The sequence below is a fragment of the Rhinichthys klamathensis genome, unplaced genomic scaffold (genome assembly GCF_029890125.1).
Source record: "Rhinichthys klamathensis goyatoka isolate OS25496 unplaced genomic scaffold, OSU_Roscu_1.1 h1tg000165l_1, whole genome shotgun sequence".
Taxonomy (NCBI): Eukaryota; Metazoa; Chordata; class Actinopteri; order Cypriniformes; family Leuciscidae; genus Rhinichthys; species Rhinichthys klamathensis.
The window spans coordinates 1,683,654-1,710,395 of NW_026606697.1; the positions used below are offsets into that span (position 1 = coordinate 1,683,654).

Sequence of the window (26,742 nt, forward strand, 5' to 3'; positions counted from 1 at the left end):
TAGATTTTTTTTTTAATTATTTGTATATTATTATTATTGTTATATTTATTTGATTTGATTATTTTTTTTTTTTTTTATCAATTCACAAACTGCAGTTTGAGGGACTTTACACGACAACAATGTACTAAAAACGGAAACGTTTTCCTTTCTTTTTTAAAATGTTTTGCGTACAGACGACAACGTTGCCAAAACGATCCCGTTCACAAGCATCAATGAAAACAACTAAAAACGCTGTATTATTCTGCCAGGCCAGTAGTTGGCGATGTCACTTTGTAGAAACATTACGTGTCTGTGCACAAACGCATTTCTTCTACATATGTAAATAATGCATCTCCGCTGGCACTAGTCGTGGTGCAGTAAATCTACACTTTGCTGGAGGAACGTTAATAAACTCAGCACCTTGAGCAGCACAAACACAGTTCTGTAATCAAAATTAAAGTACTTGTGCATGCCTATAGACTGAACAGGTAATGCGCATGACAACACTGTTTTCACAAATTCACAGAGAACGCAGAGTTTACACATAGACGATAATGGTATAGTTTTCAAAAGTTTGGGTTTTCAGGTCCCCAAAACGGTGTTGGCGTGTAAATAAACGGCCAAAACAAATGAAAAGTTTACTGGTTTTTGTTGAAAAGGTGTTGTGTAAACGGCACCTGAGAAACTCTTAAATCTTCCCTTTAAAGTCCCCCTGTGGTGAAAATGAAGCTTTTAAATGTTGTTTAAATGTCTATGTGGTGTTTTTAATATGCTTTAAGACAAACCATGAGCAAATTCATAAGTCAACACCATTGCTGAGTATTGTCTCTTTAAAACTGCAGTGAACAAATAACAGTCTCAAAAACGCTGTTTAAAATCGCTGGTGTTTCTGACGTCACAAACTACCCAGTAACCAATCACGTCAACGTGTGATCATCAACGAGTGGATCTCTAAACTGGTGTGAGTGAGTAGATGGGGGGCTAATTTGCATATTCTTAAAACCGCATATACTAAATGAGGCAAGGGGCGTAGAGTTACATTAAAGTTATTTATGGCATGAAGAATTTTTTAAGGAAAAAACATGCCATTTTAGTGATCAAATATGAGTTTTAAGGGATAAAATGATTGACTACAGGGGGACTTTAAGTAGAATCAAACACCCTCACCTGGTTGACCAGCACGTCTCCTATTCTGTCGATTATAAAGCCGTTCGCTCCATCCAGGCTGGCTTCCTTCTTCCTCTCCAGCAGTGCACTGAAAAAGAACGAGTGGAGTTCCAGGAGCTCCTCCAGCATGGGGAACATCTTCTCCACCATCTGGACCTCCAGCTGGAGATCTGTCAGCAGGCCCTTACTGTACACATTAGACATGATCCGTAACGTCCGCAGGTGATGCATCTCCGTCTGGATCAGCTCTGGATTGATAAAGGAAGATGATGTTTAGATCCAGACATCTGGAAAAGCAGCAGTTGCCATTCTTATTGCTTTTGGGCCAGTGAATAGAGATGTAAACTCTTTGAACAGCAAGAGATTCCCATGTTAGAGTTGCCAATTACTTCTAAACTATTCACTTTAATTGTAAACTGGCATCTAAACGAATTTAAGTGTGTTATTTGTCAATTTTTACCTATTGTTAACCAAAAGAACAAAGAATAATTGCTTCAAGTTAAGGTCAACAACACTGCTGCTAAAATGATGACGTGTGATTTTTGATGCATTATTATAGCTTTTTTTATTTTTTGAATTAGTTTTTATTTTTGTATTTTCAGTTTTCATTTTAGTTTTAGTAATTTTGTTTTTGTCATTTTTATACTTTTTTATAAATATGTCTATTTTTATACTTTAAAAAAAATGTATTTCTATTTCTTGTTTGTATGCTGGTCTTGCTGCAAAACCAATTGCCCTTCAGGAACATTTCCCTGGACGAAATGTGCAATCATTTAGCCAGTGTTTGTAAACAAAAGCTCAGAACAGCAAATGCTTTTGGCCGTAAAGAAAAAAAAATGTATTCAATTCTAACATGGACTTACCATAGATGACGTCTTGCCTCTTAATGATGTCCTTCTTGAGATGCTTCAGACATTTCTTATCTACAGTAATGCTCCAGGAGTCAGCCTCCAGTTCTTTAACATCTGCTTCAAACTCTCCCATCAGCCGGCTGTCAACCATCTCAGTTCCTTTAGAAACCAACAAAATGTTTATTCATACATTACTAGACAACCTGTGCAAATAATAAAAAAACATTCAACTTTAAAAAGCCATTTTATCAATAGTGAAAGTGAATAACGAAGGAAATGAGTAGAAGGGGAAGAAAAAGGGCAAGAGGCCAGATTCGAAACTAGGCCTCCCATGAAGCCACAGCTCTGACAATTAATTACTTATTTTTAAAAGGATAAGGACTAATTCTTTCTAATTCATGGATAAGGGAAACATGCTGGACAGTCATTCTTTCCTGAAAGATTTTAGGTTGGGCCCTCTTTTAGATGTGCTTTTGAAAGTATAATACAGGTATAATACAGGAAGAAATATGTCTGCTCACCTTCATCTAGAGACTCATTGGACGCTGTGACCTTATTAGGTTTGTGGAGGGAGTCTGTGGATTGAGACAGATATCGCATACCTCTCAGAGGTATATCGTCAAACCTGCAGGAAGGGATGAGGTTGGGATGAGGGATGAGGTCAAGTGTCCTACAGACAGATGCACTGGCTTTAGGTATCAGAAGCTAAAGAGTCAGAAGTCAAGTTGTATGTTGAGAATGGCGTACTGCTATACTACCAGTGCTGAGTCGAAACTGGTTATACGTACAGTATGTTATCTGTATTACATAATCAGATTCCAAAAATTAAAGCTGCAGTCCGCATTTTTTCCTCTGTCGCCATCTCTGTTTGAAATCTGCAATTGCAGTCATTCGCGGAATTATCAACTTTACGCGAGTTGTACTTCGACACGACACAGCGCGGATGAACACAATGTTTGAGGAGACTGAGGCTGTCAGTCACCGCGCCGGTGTGGATACTGGCATTCAGAATCACAGATTATACTTTTTGGAAGTATGATCAACATAATAATTTTCACCGGAAAATGTCATCTGAACAAGTAAGTAACATCCACTTTTGTTCTGGTTCTGACATTGTTAGATTTAATCAGCGCGATTTACTGCAATGGCTTATCATATCACGCAAAACCGTGCAAATTATACTTTGTTCTCCAATTGTTAATGTTAACAACGTGAGCATTGCGTGACTACATATAATGTCCTTCCGATATGTATCCTTGTTTTCGCACGGTTGCAGTCTCTTTCTCTCTGTAGCCACTCAGAAGTCCAAACGAAGTCTTTTGCATTTTACAGCGGGTGAATCTGTTGTCACTGGTGATTGTCGTTTGAACCTTTCTGGATCCGCCATCAAATTGATAAGTTTAATTATATCAAGTGCTGTGAGAAAAGGCAATAAATCTCCACCTCCAACATCCTCACACGCAATATAGCCTACTAGCGAGACTCTTCTTTATGTGTACAGATGTGACGTAATGACGCAAAGACATGCTCGAATCTCCCGCGGAAATCCACCCGTGCCACTGGAATTAAAAACATTATTACAAGCTTACCGCTTTGAATCGAGCTAAGGCAGGCAGATAGTTTTGAACACTGCCTGGTTATGTATTCTCTCAAATATGTATTTTGGATAATTTTTAACCCCAAAAAAGCTACGGACTGCACCTTTAAGTACTTGTAATTAGATTATATTACATTTTAAAATACTGATAATAAGACTATAGTTACTTTTTTTATTGATTCCATGATTATATATTACTCACAAAATGGCATTATTCCTAATTCATTGATTCTCCCTAAATCTTCTTTTTATCTTTTTCATTTATAAAAACCCTTTTATTTTATTGCAGTTTAGTTTTAGTAATTTTATTACTTTATCTTAGACATTTTATTTCAGTTAGTTGCCAATGTAACATCTAATTTTCACAAGTTTTTTAAGTGTTCAATTTATTTTTATTTTTTTTAGCTTTATTTCAACACTGATACTGTGTAGTATGCAGTAGGCGGTATAGTTGCATTCCATTCTGAACATACTCAGTAACTATATTTTCAGTTAAATGCTGAGAATACTTGTTGGTGTGTGTGTTTAGGCACTAACATTGCAATATTGTTGATGGACATGCTTTTCGAGAGGTTGCTGCTGTGGAAGGGCATAATACTGGTGGGTCGTCTGGAAGGAAGAATCACAGAATGTTCCTCTGGAGAAAAGATAGCAGACCAGGGACGCTCCCGCTGTGTGGATGCTAAACACAAAAATCACAGATACACCATTAAGATCAGTTGACATGAAAAAATCATAGAATGAAAAGAGAGAAACCTACAAACCCACATTTTGTTCGTAAAGTGACGACAGGCAAAGACTCTGGTATTGCAAACTGTTGTTTATGTAACAGAAAAGAAGGAACAGATTGTTTTTAACAACACAATGCAGACACTTTTTTCGAAAGAATATGGCACATTTTAGAATGAAAACCACTCAAACCTTCATTCTGCTTTTGGGACAAATGGGGAGGCTTTCTCTACAGCTCTTGTGAACTCTCACATTGCAATCTGAAAAACAAAACATCACAGATAAAAACATTAGCAAAGTACTCATTTGCAATTCACTTTTTTGATAAAGATGCTATATTGTGAATGCTGTAAGTGTAAGGTATAATTATATGCGTTTATCATTTTTATTTTTATATTTAGCTTTAATTTATTTTTATTTCCATTAGGTTTCAAGTATTTTAGAACTTTAACTTGAACTTATTTCAGTTAGTTGCCAAGGTATTGTGTCTAATTTTAGAGTTGTTTAAGTTTAAAGTTTAAGTTGGAGCAATGAAGGTAGGATTGTTTGTTTGTGTTTATTTCAAATATCAACAGTGTTTCTCAGAAATCGCTTACTGCACCTTTAAGTTATCACTCTTTCAATTCTTTGATAAAGATGCTATATTGTGGATGCTGTAAGAATACATCATTACTTGTTACCAAAACATAAACACACCCTTTTCTGTTAGCAGAGAGTTCACCTCTATGACCAAACATAAGGGTTTAATCATACACGTATAACGGAAGACACTGTTTTTTCTATTCTGGCTTTATGGTCAAAGTGGTAAAGACAGTTGGGCTTAGGGTTAGGAATTCCTTCCAGTCAGGAAACTCCACCAAGCTCACAAATGAAATCCCAGAAACGTGCCAACAAGCACTACTAATGCAGATCTTTTGTAAAGAACAAACTTTGAATATATATAATATCATTGTTTCTTATTACTTATAATTATTTTTAATAGATTTATCATTATTTCTATATAGGTTTATATTAGGGATGGGCGATATGGACTTAAAAATATATCACGATATTTTCTGGCATTTATTGCGATAACGATATCAATGACGATATAAATACAATACCATATTCACCACTGTTTTTGGCTACAAGTGATAGCTGCATGCAAAGCAAAATGTACCCTTCACCAAATAGACTTAAAATGATAATAAAAAAACAGTAAAACAGTAAACACCATCCCTTGCAGAAATGGAAAAGTTGCATACGTTTCTTCTGTAAAAGTGCAGATAATGTTTAAATAGTGCAACTATACTGAAAAACATCACACAGTAATAATTCAAATCATTTACAAGTTTGAAATATAAAAAATCTAACAACGAATAGTTATACTAATACTATTACGAATTCTGATACTAATAACAATACAAACCACACTAAGGATTGATGAGCTGCTTGGTTCATGAATATCATCACGTCTGCGTTTGCGCATTAGTTTCTGCTTGCTCAAAGCTGAATAATTCCAAATGAACTCCATTATTTTTACAGGAAAATACAACAAATAATATAATTTACATGTAGACGTCATGTACACTTCAATTCTGCGTGGTATGTAAAACTCTCTCTCTCTCATCGGGTGCGTGAGAAACACGGAGCGCTCTCAACAGTGACAGCACGTCATGCGCCTCAGTGTTTACTGCGCGTCAAATACACTGTGTATTCATTGAGATGAACTGATATAGTGGGCTTTACGGATCACTTGACGGAGAGCGACACTCTCAAGCGCTCAGTCAGTGTTCGGCGAGATGGGCGGATGAAAATCTGTGTGTACCAGTTCCAGATTGTAGAGGTAGTTACTCGTTTAGCGATAAACTTCACCTCAGCTTCACGTCCGCCTTCCGCCATGCGCGTGAGCTGCGAATGCGTCCCGTCATAGGCTTTATCGTTATTATCGCGGGAAGACTAATTCTTATCGTGAGGAAAAATTTTAACGATATATCGCAAACGATAATATATCGCCCATCCCTAGTTTATATTATATATATTTACTCCCAATGGGCTGGGTAATGAGGCTATGGAAAGGTGGACTGAAAAATAGACTCAATGGGAAGTTTAAAGTTTATTTACAATAAATATGAATGAGATTAAAATATTTAAAAAATAATGAGGGAGAAAAAGGAGAAAAATAAAAATCTCTCCCTGAATGAAGGCGTATTGGCCGCAACGCATAGGTGTGCCGTTTCTTGTCATCTGTTTTTAAAATCTAAGCCATGAAAGAATAAAGGCTTTTTATATTTTTCTAAAAACTACTTTACTCAAGTGTCTTGGATTGTTTTTTCTTATGAATAAGATTGTATCATCAGCAGCTCCATGAGGAAGTGAATGATGTTACCAGAACTGCTTCCTATTTTTGAGCAACGAGTCTTTTGAAATCCATGACACAACAGTTCAGACATCTTTAAATCACCCTTCAATTTGAAGTTTTTCTATTCTATCACCACACTTAGCGCCCCGTTATGCTTTTTTATATATTACCTTTCATGTGGAGTGTAATATAGCTGTTAGTAAATGCAAAAGGTCTGCAAAGGTTTAAAAATCAAAGTGCACATCAAATAAAGTTATTGCCTCCAAAAAGGAAAAAACAGATTCTGAACTGCCGAAACGAGACGTCAGCAATACCAGTCTCACCTCTGTTACATACCTACATAACAATGTAACAGATTTGCATAATGCCAGCCTATGGTCTTCATTGGCTGCCTGCAAACAACGTCTACTTTGCCCCGTCCTCAAAAACTGTAGCTGACACTGGAAAAGTTTGGTTGGTATTGTCGACATGTCAAGAAGGATGAGGACTAAGGCTTGAATTGATATGGTAAAACCGACGCCATTGTTACTGTTCGTATCACTGTGTATTGAGATATTCACTGTGTAAATTCAGATTTGGTAATGGCGTTTGGTTTCCGACACGCTCTGTAAGCGATAGACTAATCACAACAGACTGGGCCGTCTGACCAATCAGAGCAGAGTAGGCTTTCGGAAAGGAGGGATTTAGAGAGACTGAATCTTTAAACGAACTGTTTTTAGACACGTTGAGAAATGAGGTGATGTGCAATGTATATTATGATTTTTTTTTTTTTTTTTGACCTTGGATTCACATCAACTTATCGTAGGAGACATCCAAAACAATATTAGGAGTCTTTGAAATAGCATAACAAGGGGACTTAAGGGAACAAAAATAGTTTATATTACTTGTATAGATACTTGTCCTGCATATACTAGAGGTGTCTTTTCATGTGAAATCTATTGTTGGGGAGTAACTAAATCAAAAGGATGTTAAGTATACCTGAAACCTTAAATGATGAACTGATTCTTACTTGTGCAGTTGACAGCATCTTTAGTGTTGAGGGTTTTGTTGCATTGCTGGCACAAAGCCGGATGCAGCAAACTCGACGTGCTGAACAGGTGTCCATTCACAGATTTCTTGTCTCTCTCTTTTGCCTCTCTGTCTTTCTCCCGATTCTTTTCTTTGTCTTTTTCCTGTGCCAGAAAAGGTATAAGAAATATTACAATAGGTGACAGCTGTTAACACTTGCAGAGCACTGTAATGGCCCGTCATATTTACTTCAGTTTAAACCCATTAACTTAATTGCTCATCATTTTCTTTAATGGCATTTCTGCAAAGTCATTTAGTACGCCTCCCTCTACAAAACAAAGTTTAAACATTTAAATTATGGGACTTGGGACAAAATGTGGATTGAGTGAGTGCCACAGGATCCAGAGCTAATGTGTATGCTAATCAAAAAGAGGACCTAAGTGGGCCGCCCTATTGTCCCTATGTAAAATGTCATTTCAAACTGAGGACATTTTCACTGTGATTCAGACAGTGGTGAACAAACATCCTCTCAATTGTTGTCAAGTTCTCCTGTAACAAAGTTCAGCTTCCTACTTGTAAATATAGGCCCCACGTTAGGCAACTGTTTAGAAACAGCAACCGTTTTTTGGGGTAATAAAAAGCTAAAGTAACAAATACTATCAGGCTTATTCTAAACATGAAATATTCAATTATGTATAGTTGAATCAGCATAAATCAAACACACTGCTGGCAACAACGTGCCAGTTGTGGATGAAATACACTAAAAAGACAATCAATATGACAACTAAAGAATGAGAACGTCGTTCCATTGCATTCCAAATAAGGAGTTAACCATTTCAGAACCAGTGAACATCAAGAAGTGAGAAGAGAAAAAGAAGCACAATATAAACCAGAACAAAAAGTGAACAGACCCCAGGGGCAAAACATCACTTTTTTCCTCAAACGAGGCAGTGACAGAGATCCGGCCTACCTCTTCTCCCTTCAAGCTCTTTATCTTCTGATAGCGGCCTTGAACCTCGCAAAACTTTCTATATAACATTACTGTAGGAGGTAGAGCCTTTGCAAGACTCTCGAACGAGACAAAAAGTTTAGCATCACCTCAGCTTCAGGAGGAAGTGATCCAGCTCGAGCTGGGAGGTGCTGTGACTCTTACTTCCTCTTTTTATTGCACTGTCGTAGCTGGTGTCAGAACAGCAAAGTGCTGATGAAATCTGAACATTTTGGTGTAAAAACACCCATATGAAAACTTTTGTAGTAAATCAGTAGCGCTGCAAAAGTTTCATACTATAGATTTAACGTTTAAAGTATATTTAACTACAAAGTTCCCAGTGTGTGGAAGCTTGATTCATTTTAATGGTTAGTTTTTACAGTTAAACTAGGTCCATAAAATCTTGAAATTAGAGTCTTGAATGACTTTCAAGAAGTTTAGAGTATTAATACGAGGCCAATTCAGAAATAATGCATGTACAGAAGCCCTAAAGTATATTTAAGCCACAAAAAAAAATATGATTTCATTGCATTAAAAAAATAACATTTCAATGTGGCATCAGCAAAGAAATGTCAGTATTTAGTTGCTAAATTGCTAAAACTGTTGGTAACACTTTATTTTAAGGTGACGTAGTTACATGTTATTATATATATTTATTATAGTAATAACAGTAAATTATGCATAATTCCAAGTTACTAACCCCAACTCTATAGTGCATGCAATTAATTAATATTAATCAGTACTTATTTGAGTATGTACTATGTAACTACATCACCTTCAAATAAAGTGCAACCAAACTGTTTATTTCCACGTTTCCTTGAAAAATGTTTTTCAATGTGCACTTTAGGTTTCTGTAGTTTGTAAATAAAGTGCTGGTCCTTTAAATGGGTAAAATGCTGAGCTAACTGTAAAGAATGAAACATTATCGTGCCTCTTCTCACCGTCATATTTCCTCTAGTGTTCAGAAAGTCTCTTCCAACCCCTCACACAATCTACTTCTCCATTCATTTCAGTACAAGGGTAAATTCCTGTCTTGCATTTAATTGACAGGGTGATAAATCACACTCAGTCGTCAGTATGAATGAAACAGATGAGCTAATCTACAAATACACTCTTGGTGGAGAGGAAATTACTTGGTGAAAAAAATGACGAACAAAAATGTTAACTTACTCTCGCTTTCTTGTACATTTTGTTCTTTAGATAGCTGAAAGTCCGGCTCACTTTGGTGGTACTTTTTTCAAAATCTCCTCTTAAAGGTCCAGGTTCCTCCTCTGTAATGCTAAAAAAAAAAAGCAAGATATACTGTAAAGGCATGCATTATATGAGTGTTTCCAGAAATGTCAAAATGAATTGAGATATGCATGGGCATCGTACCTGTATCTCATTGAACTGGAGTTACTGGTGAATGATGTCATGCCTACAAGTACAATGATGGAGTCAAATTACCATTACTAATAACAAATAGCCTCCATCAACAGAGCCTGATTTACATCCACATGCAAAATTGTCTGAGTACGTGATTTGTCTAGATATTCAACTAGATTAAAATGACTCATTGTGCCATGAACATGCTATGGGTAAGACCATTTTAATCAATACTGAGTTTTTGAAATTATAATGCTGTCATGAAATCATATTTAGTTATTATTGTAAGAAATTTCCATGTATTCGCCACTGAATCTCAAAGAAGTACAAAAAACATACAGCCATAAATGTTAATGTAACCACAGACAAATGGAGTAGTAAAACTGTTCAGAACGTGACCTCCTTTTTGTCTGGCAAAAAGAACACTATATTACAGGGTTAATTCACCTAAAAATGAAAATTAGTGACCAGCAACTCCAAAAAGGACCATTAGGGCTGGGCAATATATAGCTAAAAATATAAATGACGCCATTCAGTATGAATGAAAATACATTATCTAGATGCAAAGTACATACAGTATACACAATGTTCCCTAATTTAATACCATAAGTAAAGATATCGCAATACTAGAGGGCTCTACTCTATATTAGGGTCAGGGTTCAAAGGTGACTAGCATATTTTGGATCATCTACTGTGAGTCACAGGACATCATCTAAGGACAAAACACTAAGGGTTACTATGCGGAAGATGCCATTATCCAGCTCCTACTGCAACTTACTTATGACGTCCTCCTCATCACTAGATGAAGAGGTGACAGTAAAGACCGTTTTAGATTTGGGGAGGATCGGTGAGAGGTTGAAGGTAAAAGACATCTGTCTCTTTCGTCGAATTCTTCCTATCGCTGGGCGGTTGCATTGGGGATTGAAAAGTCAGAGCAAGTACTTATTAAACCAGATGATTTAGGGGCTTGAGAACTGAGTGGAGGACAACTAACACAAACCAGATGAAGAAAACAAACTACATTATCCTGGTACAACCTGCACGTACACAACCTCTCAAACAAGGAATTCATTAGAAATATCTGGCATTCTGAAATCAAAAGATGTTTCTAACGCAAAATCCATTTCATAATCAATCTATAGCAGCCAGAAACTGAAAGAAGAGATGGAAATCAAGCAGCTTAACTCACCATCTATGTCCCGTTGGCTGATGGAAAGCATAGAGACTGATTTCATGAGGGGGAGAGTCACAGATTGGCCGCTGTGTCTGAACTGATGATACTTCCTTGATTTCTGCAATTGCAAACTTAGATGCTCAGTGCTAAAGTTAAGTTCACAAAGATATTGCACAGCAAAATTCCCTCTAAGCTGCGCACTCCTTATATCCCGGCCGCGCAGGACAAATAAAATGCAGCGCACAGAACAGATGCAAAAAGCCATTGGACTGCATTGTAGTAAATGAGAAAAAAATGCAGTGCTTGGGTAAAGCGCTATGGAGTTAGTGTCGCTATAGAGTTAGAACTGGTAAATGCGGTTTACAGGTTTCATAGACAGAGAAGTATGTGCGCCAAATCAGTCGCTGTAGGAATACTTTAAAGGTTGCGGGCTAAATAGCTCAACATGAGACGCAGTCATGATGAAGAAGTCATGGTTTTAAAAAAGTGGCTTGATTAAGTGGTGGAAAAAACAGATGATGGGCACAGAATTGTAACAAAACACAGAGACATTTACAGGTGTAACTATAAAATAATTCACATTCACATTTCTGAAGATATTTCACTTGTAGATCTCAGATTAACTGCTTCAGTATGTTTTGTATTATATATTATATTATACTATATCAGTTTAAATGCTTCAATTTGTTTTATACAATGCATTTTATTTTGTAATTTTATTTTATTAGCCAAATAAATAATTTATCTCACAAGGGGAATTTCATGAGCAATAAATAATATACATTTAATTTGGATGTTTTAATGCTGTCTTGTAGTCATTAATTGATAATACAAAAACACTTTGTGGTTGTCCCAAACCATCTCAGTGTAACTGCTTCATTTTTTAAATATTATATTATATTATATTATATTATATTATATTATATTATATTATATTATATTATATTAAAGAATTAAACTGTTCTGCGGGAGATTTTTTTTAAATACATTTTTAATACAATTTCTTGGTGAAGTTACATAAAGGGTCAAATCAAACATAAATAGCACATTAAAATTAAAAGTTACAACTGCATGATGTAACCACTTTTTGTATGTACGCTGTACAGGTCTGGTATAAAGAATGTTTTTGCTCAAGTGGCCAAAATGTCCACCCAATACAAAAAAGGTTTGCTCAGAGAGTAATATTTTTTTTGGAGGGAACATTGTTGCACAGTCTTAAAACAAAAGAAAGAAAGAAAAAGAGAGAAAGAAAGAAAAATATTGTGTATTTACCTTGGTAACTAGTCTACATAACCTTAACCCAAAATACCACTTTATTTTACTTTGTGCTATTTTCTATATCTATAATTTTATTTTATTATATAAAACTATAGTGTGAATGGGAAAATGAGGGTCCCATGGCCAAATCAGTTGGGAAGCACTGGCTTGGGCCGCTTCAAGAAACCTTTTCAAATAGTTCCTCTATTTTAACCAAAATATCATGCTTTGGAAAAGGTAACTCATCTCACCTGACCACCTGGACTGCTGCAATCTCCCAAATCAGATTCAGGACCTTCTTCTGTGAGAGACATCAGTGAGCCCCTCTCTTCACTTTCCCGCCCCTGCACTCCTCCCTGATCCTCGGATGGGCCTCCGGACTGCGGTATCCAGCGTTTGCCATCCTCAATCCCTGCTGCTAGACCCTCCAAACTATAACTTAAAAAAGAAAACATTGCTAACAGCTCAGCACTAAAAAAAGTAGATAAATAAATAAATATCTGACTTAACTTTTTAATTTAGATCAAATTAATTACGGTGTCTACATGGTTTTCTTTTCACCCAAAAAGGTGTCCACATGTGTCTGTGTGTGGTGTACTACTGACCAACCAAATGCAAAATATGCAAAGTGGATGTTCATATTACACTACACCCAACACAGAAGTATACACACTCAAAAAATGATTAGACCTTATTTATTACACAATAATATAACAATTGGAATTAAATTATTATGTATTTCAGTGCAGCTACTTAAGTACTAAAAAAAAATAACTTAAGTACTAAAAGTGCAGTATTAAAATGTAGCTGGATGGTTTTGGGACTATGCAAAGCTGACTCTTTTGACAGTCTAGTATATGAACACAGTGAATTTCACTAACAGAATGGCTGTTGTTAGTATGAGACAGCAGGTCTGATCTTAGAAGCGACGCCATAGACATACATTACAAGCTCAAAGCAGCACAATGAAAAGCACAACCTGAGGCTACATGAGAAGTTTTTTGGTATGCTAAATAAATATGTGAGCATACATTCGACATTCAAATCTCAAAACAAATAAAATCGTAGAAAAAAAGAATCAAAACTACACTGAGAAGTGAGCAACTACATGAGCAAAACAACTACTGTACATATCACACTATATATTAGATAAACGAGGGTCTTGTGACTAGAAAATTTCCAGATTTTCCATATATGAATTATACAGAGATCTCAATTATATTAAACCTCAAATCAACTTATAAGGTTTAAAAAGTGAAAAAAGTAAATTATTTCTAAATGACATGACACGTATGAATTACTTTAATTGGTATAACCTACTGTAGTCAAATTGGTCATATTAATTCATATTTTACATTTTGGTGCAACAGTATGAAACAGATTCGTAACAAACTTCCTCTTACCTGACATTCGGGCCAGATACGAGAACAACAATATCAGTCATCATGCAAACGCAACAAAAAAAAAGCTAAAAAAAAAAAACACTACACAGCAAATGCAGTAAGTATCTCTGCAGCAACACTTCTAACTTTTAAAAGCCATCATTTATCCAAGCTGTATCAAGGCTGAACGGGGCAGCAAAAAAAAAATAAGGCCTCACTTTGCTCTCAGACAAACAGGTAATGCAAATGATGATGCAAAAGCTCTTTGTGCTAGTCAAAGGGGATGGCTCTTCGGTTGGATTTACAGGAAGCTTGCACACAACGCGCTCACACACTTTCTGTACCTGATGAGCTCTCTAATTTCTTCCAGCTCTCGACATGGCTCACTGGGGCACCAGCTCAGACTGGGCAAAAAATAGGGGGCGCCAGTGGGCACAAACCAGTTAGAGGGGTAGTAGTAGAGCATTTATTCAGTAAACTGTTTGTTTGGGTTGATTATTGTGCTCCACTCTTAGAAGAAAAGGTTTTTATAAAGAACCTAAAAGGGGTTTAGATGATTGGAACCTTTTAGGGTTTTAATGAATTAATTTAGTTTAAATTTTTTTTTTTTTTTTGATTAAATTTTATGGATGAAACAACAGCATGTAAACACTTTGTCACTAGAAAAATTGGAAATAACCCATAAGCCATGACTGTATTATGCAATAATTTAAAACGTACCTCCTTATAACCTTTTTGGCATAAAGCGTTCTTTAAAATTTAGTCAAGAACCCTAGGGCCCTATCATACACCCGGCGCAATGCGGCGCCAGGCACGGCGCAAGTGTTTTTTGCTAGTTTCAGCCTGACGCAGTTATCATTTTCAGGTCCTGCGCCACGTTGTTTAAATAGCAAATGCATTTACGCCCATCTATGCGCCCCTGGGCGTGCTGGTCTGAAAACGAGGTGTGTTCAGGCGCATTGTTGGTGCGTTGCAATTTTCAGGCAACTGAAATAGACTGCGCAAATTCCGCCATGTAAATAGCGAATCCGCCATGACGCGAGCGCAACTGGCTTTTAATGGGAATGGGAGATGAAACTCTGATTGGTTTATTGCACATTACACCCAAAACACACCCATTACTTATTAAGAGAACAGGGACACCCCTTTTAGACCATGAGCCGGGCTCGCCGACCATTTTTCCCTTCGTTAAACTAGCAAAAGTTGATTCGGACAGGCCCTAAGTACACTTGAGCCGTGCGCTTTAGACCATGTGCTTAGATTGTTAAAATAGGGCCCCTAGTGTTCTATGTAGAACCCCACTGAACCATTTTTTCTAAGAGTGATATTAGAGCGCAACAGTAGGGTTCGAGAGGTAAAAATGCTATTCATCCTAATCACATATATTTGTTTTACAAAAACATTTTTTTTTTATACATAGCAAAAATTGTGTTAGTTATGTTAATTCCCAGTACTGTAATTTGCTACCATGAAAATGGGAATCACTGTTGCGCTCTATATGGATTTCAGATCTTAAATACTTAAAAATAAAATAAAAAAAACAAGATACCTTCTTCTGTAAAAAACAGGTCTGGCGTCTCCTGTACTTCGTACAGCACTGGAAATGGAAAGATGATGAGAGGTATGAGATGACATGGAAATATTAGAGATCTTTAGTAACTACTATGACTTAAAATATCTGTATAATAAGAGTCTTGGAAGCAAATCCGTAACAAAGGGAAGAGCGAGGTGAGGATGACTAGAGCATGCAAAGGTTTGAGGATGTCACATGATCAAGAAGTGTGAATGATGTCATTCTCAGAGCATGTCTTGTTTTGGTTTGTCGATGCATTAGCATTCAGTGTGTTATGAGTGGGAGCGTATACTGCGTTTCAAAACCTAAAAACCCAAATATATTTTGGGCAAATTGGTGTCTGTCATGAGATATACATTTTCAGCATATTCCTTTACTATAGTCCGTTTCAACTTATAAATTAATTAACTATTTTATTCAGCAAGGATGCATTAAACTGATCAAAAGTGATAGTAAAGACGTGAGATTATATATGTTTCTTGAGCAGCATATTAGACTGATTTCTGAAGGATCATGTGACACTGAAGACTGGAGTAATGATGCTGAAAATTCAGCTTTGCATCACAGGGACAAAATAGAATAGAATATAAAAATAGAAAACAGTTATTTAAATTGTAATAACATTTCACAATATAACATATTGATCAAATATATGCAGCCTTGGTGAACATAAAATATTTTTTTCTGTTGAAATGTCATTCTGTCTGTCAGCAAATTTTCAGATAAAAATATCAGTCACATTTCGTTACAAAAATGAAGCCTATGTTAGGACCATTAAGATTTCTTGCATTGCAATATCATCATGACAAATAAGCACACTTCAACCTATAATTCACATTACATTAATGCAAAAAAACATTTTTTATTTATTTTAAAATGTTGATTTAGATTTATTTTTTATTAAATTACAACCGAGAAGCACTTTTTCACAAAGCAGAAAAACACTGGTCCTAAGAGCAAGCTTCACTTCAGTGTAATCATGTACCTGCGCTGATTCATTTCTTCTTCCCCTCCCTGGATCTTCCCAGGACCCCAGCTGTGTCTGCGGAACGGAGAGAGCGAGCGCACAGTAGAGCGGAAGAGAGAGGCGGGGAGCGGCACCTCAGTTAGCCTGTCTTTGGCCTCCTCTTCTTGCCGTACCTCCTCAGAGCTCTCGGCCGAGGAGCTGGGATGCCCCACGCTGGCTGTGTCGTCTGTGGAGGAGCAGGAGACGGACACCTCGCTCGTGCTGTCACCTCCACCTACTGCCTCCTGACCCTGAGCAAGAAACACCAGTCAAACTCAAATTAACCAACAGACAGATGAAACATTATTCAGCACAACAGTACTGTACTATATATAAGGATTGGCTATATCGTATCAATGATAAATGGAAAGTGTGCAAAAGAAAATGGTTCTCAAGCACAAATGCTGCCCAAAAATGCTCTTAAAAGGTATTTGACAAAGTATATAATTTTTTTTTTAAGTGTATCTAATCGTGATGGGGAAAACTAAATTCTAAAAGTTTTTATCTTCTGTTTTTGTAGATATAGTGTTTTCAAAGTAGCATTGTGTTGATTTTCTTTAAACATTCTATATTGGCCAGTGTTATTTTAGTATTATTTATATACTATTAATATTTTTTTATACATTTTTATTTATTTTTTTAATTCAGTTTTAGTTTTAATAATTTTAATACTTTGACTTCAGTTAGTTTCCAAGGCAACATTTAAAAACAAAAATTGTAAGTTTACATTTTTCTTCTAATGTTTATATTTATTTAAGCTTTATTAAAATTAACTAAAACTATTTGTAATAGTTTTAGTTATCAATAACAACATTGATCCTGACCTCATGGCATTGAACAGATTTGCAAAAATAACAAGCAGGTTTCACCCCAAACAATGCCCTTATTTGTCATTGGTCGGTCAAACAGAGAGTACCGCCCCCAAACTCACACGATTGGTTGAGCCGGTCAGGATTATTCACTCGAATTATTTTAGGGTTAAAATAATTTAATTTGATTGATTTTATTAAATTAATTTTAGGTGAACATCCATGGGAAATCCAATTAGAAGAAAGTATTTAAACATCATTACATATGAAATGTAATACTTTAGAAATAGACTAAAGACAAAATTTTGAAAAGCTTGCATTGAGAAAAGTGTTCATCATTCAACATTTAACAGACAGCAATGACATTATCATAGTATTTGCATTTTTTATTGTTTTTAGAGTTTTTCCCCTCAAATTTAATCTAATAATCAAACATATCTTATTTGACTCCTACTTACACTCCACTGTAAACATGTCTAAACTGTAAAAGTTTATCTCAGACTTGCATGCATCTCTAACACTCACTCACTCACTCACTCCAGTCGTGAGGGTTCTTGGTGTGAGGCTTTGATGAGTGTATCGTGCCGAGCACTGGTGGCGTGTGAGACAAGGTGAAGAGGATTTGAGCTTTTGACACACATTGAGGTTTTTGTTGGTGCTCTTGGTGGGGGATGAACGCCCTCTATTCATGTGCCCCTGAAACAACTTATATTGAGCATGTGTGCAAGGAAGCAGAGGGGGTGGTTTATAAGCGTGTGTGTATGAGGTTTAAAAGGGTTCTAGAGAACTTAAAACCACGTGGAAAAAAAAAACCCTCCGGTGGATTTTAACATTTAGGTGTCCTAAAAAAAAAAAAAAAAAAAAAAAAAACTGAACTGTAGTCACATGATCACATTAAATGGCCAATTCTGAGATCAAATGATATGTATCATTGATATGCATCATAGCGCAGGTGAAAAACCATGACATTAATTACAATTATTTCACCCTATTGATAGCCATTGTTTTATATTTAATCTAACAGTGCTCAAATGTTTGAAAATCCCTGTGCTAAGGCATCACTTTTACTATTCCTCATAGTTAGGTTAAGGATTTTTTAAAGCTCTTAACCATCAAGCATGTTGTGCTACAGACATGAATTAACCCTTGAGCAGACTAACAATTTTGCCAGCTGCATAATAACATTGAAAAAAACTCAAAATAAATAATTAATTATAAAATACAATCTAAAAATTAATTATAAAATATACTATAAAATTATAAAAAATTAAAATTCAAAATAACTTACTAACTAAATAACTAACTAAATATATAAATATGGGAGACAGCCAAGACATATCTAGAGACAAAAAATAAATCTAAGACTTGGCCAGTGAGCAAACATCCACAAATGCCCAAGGAACCACTCAGAACAACCACAAAATGTCCTATGTGGCAAAAAACACTCATATTTTCTTCAGAAAATGTAGTCTGCTTTTTCTTTCTCTTACCTTTTTGAAGAAATTGTCCTCTCCAGCGTCAGGACTGAGAAATCCATCTGTATCGCTGCCTGAGTCTCGAAATGTGACTGTTTCTGAATTGCAAGTGTGAAACTCTGGATACTGTGAACTCTCTGCAACAAACACAAACATAAACAACACGCATTTACACAATGACAGACCAATTTAAAGCTGTGTGCTAAAAGTCTCGAAATAAGTTACCTTACTTAAGTCCAATGTTTAAACAAAAACATGCGATTTCCCCTTCAGAACAGATCTTTGTACACCAGCACATGTATTCACTACAGCAAAGTCTGACAAACCTGGTGCGGTACTGACAGATGCTTCAAAATGTTATCATAGCGTGGATAAAACCATATCACGTGGGAGAGGAAACCATCATGACAAACCTCAACAGATTCCATCACCTAGAAAAAAATACCGCCTGTTTCCTTTGCTCTCTCTCGCTTTCACTTTCTACTGGGTTTTTTAAGTGCAACACATTCTCTATGTACGCTTAGTGTAAGTGAACAGGATCTGGGATCAACACTAGTACAGTAGATCTGTCACAAGAGTGTGAGCTTTGTCAGCTGTCTAACTGCCCACAGGTGGCTCCATGTCTTGGGAAGTGAAGGAGGGGTCTCGCTAAAACCACTACAGCTGCCCGTTCTCAATGTGTGTGTGTGTGTGTGTGTGCTGTTAATTAACCAATGCTGTAGTAAAAGCAAACGTCATTACAAACAACTGAAAACATAAACACAGGCCACGACGGGCCTTTGAGAAGAACGGCAGAATTTAGTATCTATGTATAATCACAGTTACATTTCAATGACAAAACTATTGTCTGAATGTTTTTGACATGATTCATTTGTTGTAAACACTGGGGCTCTGTGTTTTCTTTTTAACATTGTATCATTTTTTTTTTTTTTTTTTTACCTTTTTACACTTGTGGTGTACCCGGTCAAAAATGACCGGCCTACAAATAATAGCTTATAAATCTTTTGTTATGCTATATTAATCACCAAATATTGGATTCAATCTTTTTGTCAACTTGTTTTCTTTCAATTAGCACTTGATCGTAGCCCTCATTGATCTGACCTTATGCGCTTCAGTTTTTGATCAATCAGTTTCAAAAATAAATACAAAACCTTATTAAAAGAAAATATTGGTTTCACTGAAAAACTGAGGTGCATAAGCTCAGATCAATAAGGCCTACGATCAATCAGTTACAAAAGGAGATACAAAACCTGTGCTAATTAAAAGAAAACAAGTTGACAAAAAGACTGACTCCAATATTTGCTGATAATATAGCATAATGACCGATTTACAAGCAATTTTTAAAAGGCCGGTAATTTTTGAAGGCGTTACAGAGTTTTCAACACGGTGTAAGGGTTAAATAAAATGTAAATGAAAACCATGCTAAAATAAAGTTAGGTTTTACAAGCATTGTACTGTGATGAAACTGCAACGCTGTTAAATGCTGTAAAAAGGTGTCATGCTTACAAGGAAGTGATCAATAAATGTCACCCTGCTTCCTGCATTTATAACAATAGCTCTGATTCCAACTAAGTTGTGTGTTTAAGACAATCCAGTCAGGGAAGTCTAACTGGAAAAAAGAAAGCTATAGGTCATGAGATATTCACAACAGGACAAACAAATCATTCTGTACGGTTGAAACACACTTTTCATTAAACAGGAGATCTATCTTTTCAGCACTGCACCTGTGCACCATATGTTTGTGGTTTTAATGTATTTTGTTTTTAATATCAGCCACTGCTTGTGTATTGAAGCTAAATACACTGAAGGTACAAGTAAAGATAAAGTCATCATGCTCTTCTATACAAGCGCTAGTTGCCATTACTATCTGCTGTTCCATACTTCATTTGAGAACTAACAGTTCAATCTCTGTAGACACACTCAACCACAAACAACGCAACTTCACGCCTTCCTGAGAAGCTAGCAAACCATACATATTGTACTGGAGCCTCAAAGGTACAAATCAAAACAACCTGTTCAATTCTGAGGGTCAGGGAAACGATGACTAACTTTACAGCTTGACTATCCTGCCTAAATAGACAGCATCCCGACAGTCATGCAACCTCATAAGTGATCACACAAGCCACATTAAATAGAGCTCATCACATGAAGTGCATGAGCAATGTGACTCACGAATGATTCAAATAGAAAATGATAATAACATGTTGCTAAGCTTACTTCATAAGCATAAACATACCTAGGAACAGTTTAAGATCATACAATTAGACTGTTTTAAGAGCCAAAACTTTTTAGTATAATATATAAAACATACATTACTGTTCAAAGGTTTTGAATTATTAAGACTTTTTCATGTTTTTGAAAGAAGTATCTTACGCTCACCAAGGCTGCATTTATTCGATCAAAAATGCAACTAGATTATTACAATTTAAGTTAAGTTTTATGTTTTAAAATGTAATTAATGTAATTAATTAATTCCTATGATGGTAAATGGAAATCATTCTAATAGGCTGATTTGCTGAAACATTTGCAAGAAACATTTCTTATTATTATAAATGTTGTTTTTATTCAGCAATGCTGTTCTTTTGAACTTTCTATTCATTAAAAAAAATTATGATTTCCACATTGTTAAGCAGCAAAAACGGTTTTCAACATTTTTATAATAACAACCATTATTAATATAGTGCGGTATCTCATAATTATTGAGATTCAATAATAATTTCTAATAATTGAGCAGCAAATCAACATATTAGAATGATTTCTGAAGGATCATGTGACACTGAAGACTGGAGTAATAATGCTGAAAATTTAGCTTTGCCATCACAGGAACAAATTATTTTATAAAATATATTAAAATAGAAAGCAGTTCTTTTAAATTAAAAAAAAAAAAAATTTCAGAATATGCTGTTTTTGCTGTATTTTTAATCAAATAAATACAGCCTTGCTGAGCATAAAGACATCTTTCAAAAACAACACAAATATAATCATTATATCAAACATTATGGTGTATATTAAGGGTTCATATTTCTCTGGACTCATTCAATGGTGACTTATTTAACCAATTACTGTCCTGCAACATTATCTACAGGGTTAAATTACAAATTGAAATTTGATCTTCTGTGTGATTTGTATAATTCCATATGAAGCCATACAGTAAGATAAACTAAGACCATACTAGGTAAATAATAGCATTGCTTAACGTCATCGACAATATGATAGCAGGGATGTGTGTTCTTACCTGTGGACAGGCTGTGTCTCTTCTGAGAAACACTGGAACACAGTGTGTCTTTGTCTCTGTGGATCTGGAGACAGAAAGAGGAAGATATGGTTGTATGCATGTGACTGTCTAACTGGAAAGAATTGCTTGACATACTGAAAAAAATAAAATAATAATAATAATAATAAACATCAGATGCATGACAATACAACTTGTCCGTTTTTTTTTCTTATTGCTGAAATGGGCAAATTTTTCTAATTTTCTAAATCCTGAAAATGAGGGTTGCTAACAAAAGCCTAGGCAACAGGGAAACAGAAGCAGGAGCTTCGCACACATATGCTCAGAGACTGCAGCATACATGAAGTTTGAGCTCAGTCTGCGGTTTGTGGAGCCCATAACAGCTGCATCTCACTCATCATAGACCACACACCACCTCACACCAGCCCTGAGGGACAACGGAGGCTTCAGAAATCAAATATGAGGATCAAATGATGAGATGGTCCCCACAAGCCAGACATCCAAACAAACTATACTGCTGGTTGGATTCAATCCAATTACATAGAAGAAACAAAGGCTGCAAAGGTAAAATCAGCATAGCCTATAAAACAGATTCAGCTCAAATATGATAACCTGTTTGTGTGTGAAGAGAAGTTGTGCGCTACAGTGAATTCCCTGTCTTAATCCATAGTTACGTTTAATAAAAAAAAATTTTTCTTCTTTTTTAAATGACAATGACTAGTCTTGGAAGTATCAGTAAACTGTGTTGAAAACTACATTGTAGTTTTACAGCTTTTGCCCTTAGTTACCAGCAAAATCGTGTTTATGAATATATGGAGCTAAAAGAGAAAATTAAGAAATTGAGAAAATATTAGCATGTAGGCTAACTATAGACTGAAAACCTGCCATAGTTATATGAGGTTCACAGGTGTGCACTTTTTTTGAAAAGCTTCGATTGTGGCTAAATAAATACCTGATAAACATACCTGTGGCACTGGCAACACATTCGTTGAATTGTACTATATGTTAATACCAAGTGTGCCTCGAAAGTCCTGAAAAGTGAAGCCAGAACGTTTCGATCGCCCCCATGTGGTTGGCTGCAGTATAGGTCATAAACCCCGCCCCCTCCCCATGTTATCTAATGGGATGTGAGACAAACTAAACTAATCAAATTGAAATTACAAGTCAAATACATTTTTTCCAAAGATGGTTTCTGTCAGTTTAGGTAGTTTTTAAATCACGCTGATGTAAGTTCAAGTGTTCTTTTTTAAATAAGTTTGGTTTTAGTTAGTTATTTGATGCTATAAAAACAAGAGTGTGACTTCATGATTGACAGCTGTGATTGACAGCTTCTCTGAGGGAAGTAGTCACTGAGGCACCAATGGACTTTTTTCGGGATTTTCGAGAGGAGATTGGAGCTTCAACTTTAATTTCTACATTTCCATAATTGTTTATTTCGCACAACATGAGTTGTACAGTAAACTGTACTAACTGATTCTGAGGGAATGTGGGCGGGGCTCCAAGATGTCAGCACCATATTTGGACATTGGCTGTTTCACTTCTCTTCAATGGAAGAGAGCAAAGGAGTGTAGTCTGTATTTTTTTACAGACTATGGTTAATACACCCAGTTGCACAGCAACCACACGCTAGTAACCTACATGTAGGGGCCGTTTACACAACACCGTTTTACAACTAAAAATTTGAAACTTTTTATGGTTTTTGACCGTCCATTACAAGGGCGTTTGGGTTCCTGAAAACGCAATCTTTTGAAAATCGTTTTGACGACGTTGTTGTCTGTACGCGAAACACACCAAGTAAGAACTGTTTAATTTTCAGTACGTCGCTGTTGTGTAGACATACCCTAAGGCAGAAACATTTATTGCAATTATTATAGTAGTAAATACTATTTATTATATGCTACCGGTCAAAAATTTATACTTTTATTCAGCAAGGACACATTCAAAAGATGTTACGAAATATTTATATTTCAATAAAATACTTTTCTCTCTATTCATTGAAGAAACATGAAAAATATTCCACAGAAATATTCAGCCAAAGTGTTTTTTTAACATTGAAAAATGTTGAAAGGAATAAATTAAATTGTAAAACATGCCACAATAGAAAAGCATTATTTTAATTTGTAGTAATATTTGGAAATATTACTGTTTTTACAGTATTTTAGATCAAGTCCATTGTGAGTATAAGATAATTCTTTCAAAAAACATTTCAAAATCTTACCCAAACTTTTGAATGGTAGTATACATAAACGTAATTGTCTTTTATCACATTGCTGATGTGATGTCAACATAAAAAAAGCACTATATGTGTGTTTTTCCATACCTCATTTGTTTCAAGCAAACTAACTCAGTCACATATATCTTGGAACTAAAAAGCATTAAGGAGCATTTGGGTTTCTTGTGTATCTAGAAAACTGTACATCCTTTTTCAAAGACCAGTTTCAGGCTGTATTAAGAGGCCCAAACACTGCCATGCCTGATTGCCTACTATATGTCAGCTTTTGATCTGAGGCACTGAAAGGGTGAATACATACAGTCTATTGGAAATGTTTACACAGATCTCATGTTACGGGCAGTACTGGTACTGAACAGCAACCTGTACAAAGCTCCCACAATAGAAAGCCTGTATTAAAGCGACCTGCACAGCTGATGGTTATTCACTCGGCTGGAAAGCACAGAGAAAAGCTCTTTCGCCTTTGTTATAATCCAGCTACAGGGTCACACCGGCGATTCAAGATGGGACGGGGGAGAAAGATGGTCAGCAAAGGATACCAAGAGGGAGGGAATACAGGAGGACAAACGTGAAGAAAAAGGACGAACGAGAGAAATCGCTTCTGATTTGACCCAGGAGCAGCTCACATTTCCATCCTGGCCAGGGAATAATTATGTTCACACCCTTTGAGCTTGTCAAAAACCAAGTAGCTATGCACAGCTTTAAAGCAATTAACAATGCACAACACTCCATTGATGAGCACGTCCATGCCAGGGCTCTGACTATCGACTGTGTGCCTCTGGGAAGGAGAACACTGCTGTCTGTTGTCCCGAGCACAGACCCTGCCTACAGACAGGCCACAAAGCACAAGCACACACTCTTTGGGTTATTTGTAGCAGTTCCCATCATAGTGTGATGGTATCTCACATCCACTGTCGCTGAAAAACAAATACTCTGATGTTAAAAAGATTATAAAGAGCTGTATTTTTGAGGCATAGGTCTCTAGTACAATAACAGCGGTAGAACTATTAATGAGATCTACAGTTGTCAGTTTGTGACCTGGTAAATTGAGGGTTTGTGTAATTGCAAAGTATATGAGATGCTTTCATTTGGATAAATTGATCCTTTTGGGATTTGATTTTTAAGATTTGCTCACACTAAAATCAGATGTCCAGGGGTAAAAAGACAGCCTGTAGAGAAGTTAAATGTGGACTGCGAGATGATTTGAGATAGAAAAAAAGGGTACTTATCATACACTAGCATTCATAAGTTTGGGGCCGGTAAGATTTCAATGTCTTTGAAAAGAAGTCTTTCTTTTCGATTCTAATATGTTTTATGTATGTCTGTCTATTTATTTATTTATTCTGACCCCAAACTTTTGAAATGGTAAAAGCTTGAAGTGGTGAAAGCTTTTACACACAATACATGTACACTGATTCAATGTTAAAGTTTGAAATGAGCAACAGACTACAAACAGCTTAACTGATTTGAGTCTGTTAGGCCAAAAAAAAATAAAAAATTGAGTTTTGAGTAAAATATGGCAAAAGTAACCTATAACAATTCATTAGAGATGATCGATAAATATAAAATCCAATGCAATCCCATTTAGTTCAATAGCAGAGAATTGTCTAAAATAGCAATTGAATAGGAAGTAAAGATTTACTTTTACTGCCACAGAGCTCACACAAAAGAAGGACTTGCGATAGTGTACGTTTACACCCTTAAAAAAATAAATGTGCTTTATTGGCATTGATGGCTTCATGAAGAACCTTTACTCAGTTCAAAATGCACTTTCGGAAAAATGTGTTTGAACCCATGAATAACATCAAAAGGCAAACATGCAGAGCTATTGTTCAGCAGTTCGCACACATGCTCCTGACACTTTGAGCTGTGATACCTGTGATGCAGGTTTGAGGCATTTCCTCTTTCTCCAATCTGATAAAGGAGAAAAAGCACATGGTAACATCAAATAAAAAACTGCATTCTTAACTGCATGTCAACCCCCTATATTATATAATGCTCTAAAAACACTGCAGTTTCAAACCACTCTCCATAACACAGGCCCAAACCCTGAAGTCTGTTCGGAGCCAAACATGGCCCAATGTCCCTTTCCAGAATCTGGCACCACTGCCGTTCTCACTGCATATTTGCGGCGCTAGTGGAGAAACCAAAAAGGCAGTGCCAGCAGACTCCGTTGAACACGGAGCATTCAGAAGTGTACCCAATAAAAACACATCTGGTTTGAAAGTGTACAGACTGTGCGCTGGCTCTCGATGCATGCCGCGGGAACAAAAGCAGTGATACAAAAGCAACTGCTTTGGGAATAAATTTATGGCACGATAAGAACACGTTAATCAGCTAGTGGGACATTTTGAATCTAATTTTTGTGCCTGACGTTGCTATGTTCCTACAGGACCATTTTTGTTTCCAAGATCGCGGTGTTTAATCTGTGAAAAGCTCCAAAATCTCCAGTTTGTGCTGATTGTAAAGATGGTGATTTTTAGTTGCAGTACAGCGCTATGAAGTCACTTGGCCGGCGGCCCGTTTCCATCATTCTCTCCAGGCTAAGAGCCAAAGGAAACCGTTAGGATTTGAGCAGC

At 36.1% G+C, this 26,742-nt stretch overlaps 1 protein-coding gene across 6 annotated transcripts in view; it reads right to left on the reverse strand.

Moving 5' to 3' along the window:
• LOC130091347 (A-kinase anchor protein 13-like) overlaps positions 1–26,742 on the reverse strand; it is a 79,199-nt gene that overhangs the window by 12,799 nt on the left and 39,658 nt on the right. For 3 of the 6 annotated variants that reach the window (XM_056259172.1, XM_056259168.1, XM_056259169.1), the window contains exons 9-24: positions 21,937–22,000; positions 18,717–18,838; positions 16,397–16,668; positions 15,388–15,435; positions 14,183–14,242; positions 12,708–12,894; positions 11,215–11,317; positions 10,035–10,077; positions 9,831–9,939; positions 7,674–7,836; positions 4,516–4,583; positions 4,363–4,411; positions 4,132–4,276; positions 2,519–2,622; positions 2,010–2,156; positions 1,147–1,394 (exon numbers count right to left, since the gene is read on the reverse strand). In XM_056259172.1, the coding sequence (XP_056115147.1) occupies positions 1,147–1,394; positions 2,010–2,156; positions 2,519–2,622; positions 4,132–4,276; positions 4,363–4,411; positions 4,516–4,583; positions 7,674–7,836; positions 9,831–9,939; positions 10,035–10,077; positions 11,215–11,317; positions 12,708–12,894; positions 14,183–14,242; positions 15,388–15,435; positions 16,397–16,668; positions 18,717–18,838; positions 21,937–22,000 (1,932 nt within the window). The remainder of the gene's footprint in view (positions 1–1,146; positions 1,395–2,009; positions 2,157–2,518; positions 2,623–4,131; positions 4,277–4,362; positions 4,412–4,515; positions 4,584–7,673; positions 7,837–9,830; positions 9,940–10,034; positions 10,078–11,214; positions 11,318–12,707; positions 12,895–14,182; positions 14,243–15,387; positions 15,436–16,396; positions 16,669–18,716; positions 18,839–21,936; positions 22,001–26,742) is intronic. The other 3 variants (XM_056259171.1, XM_056259173.1, XM_056259174.1) reach the window with 3 other exon arrangements.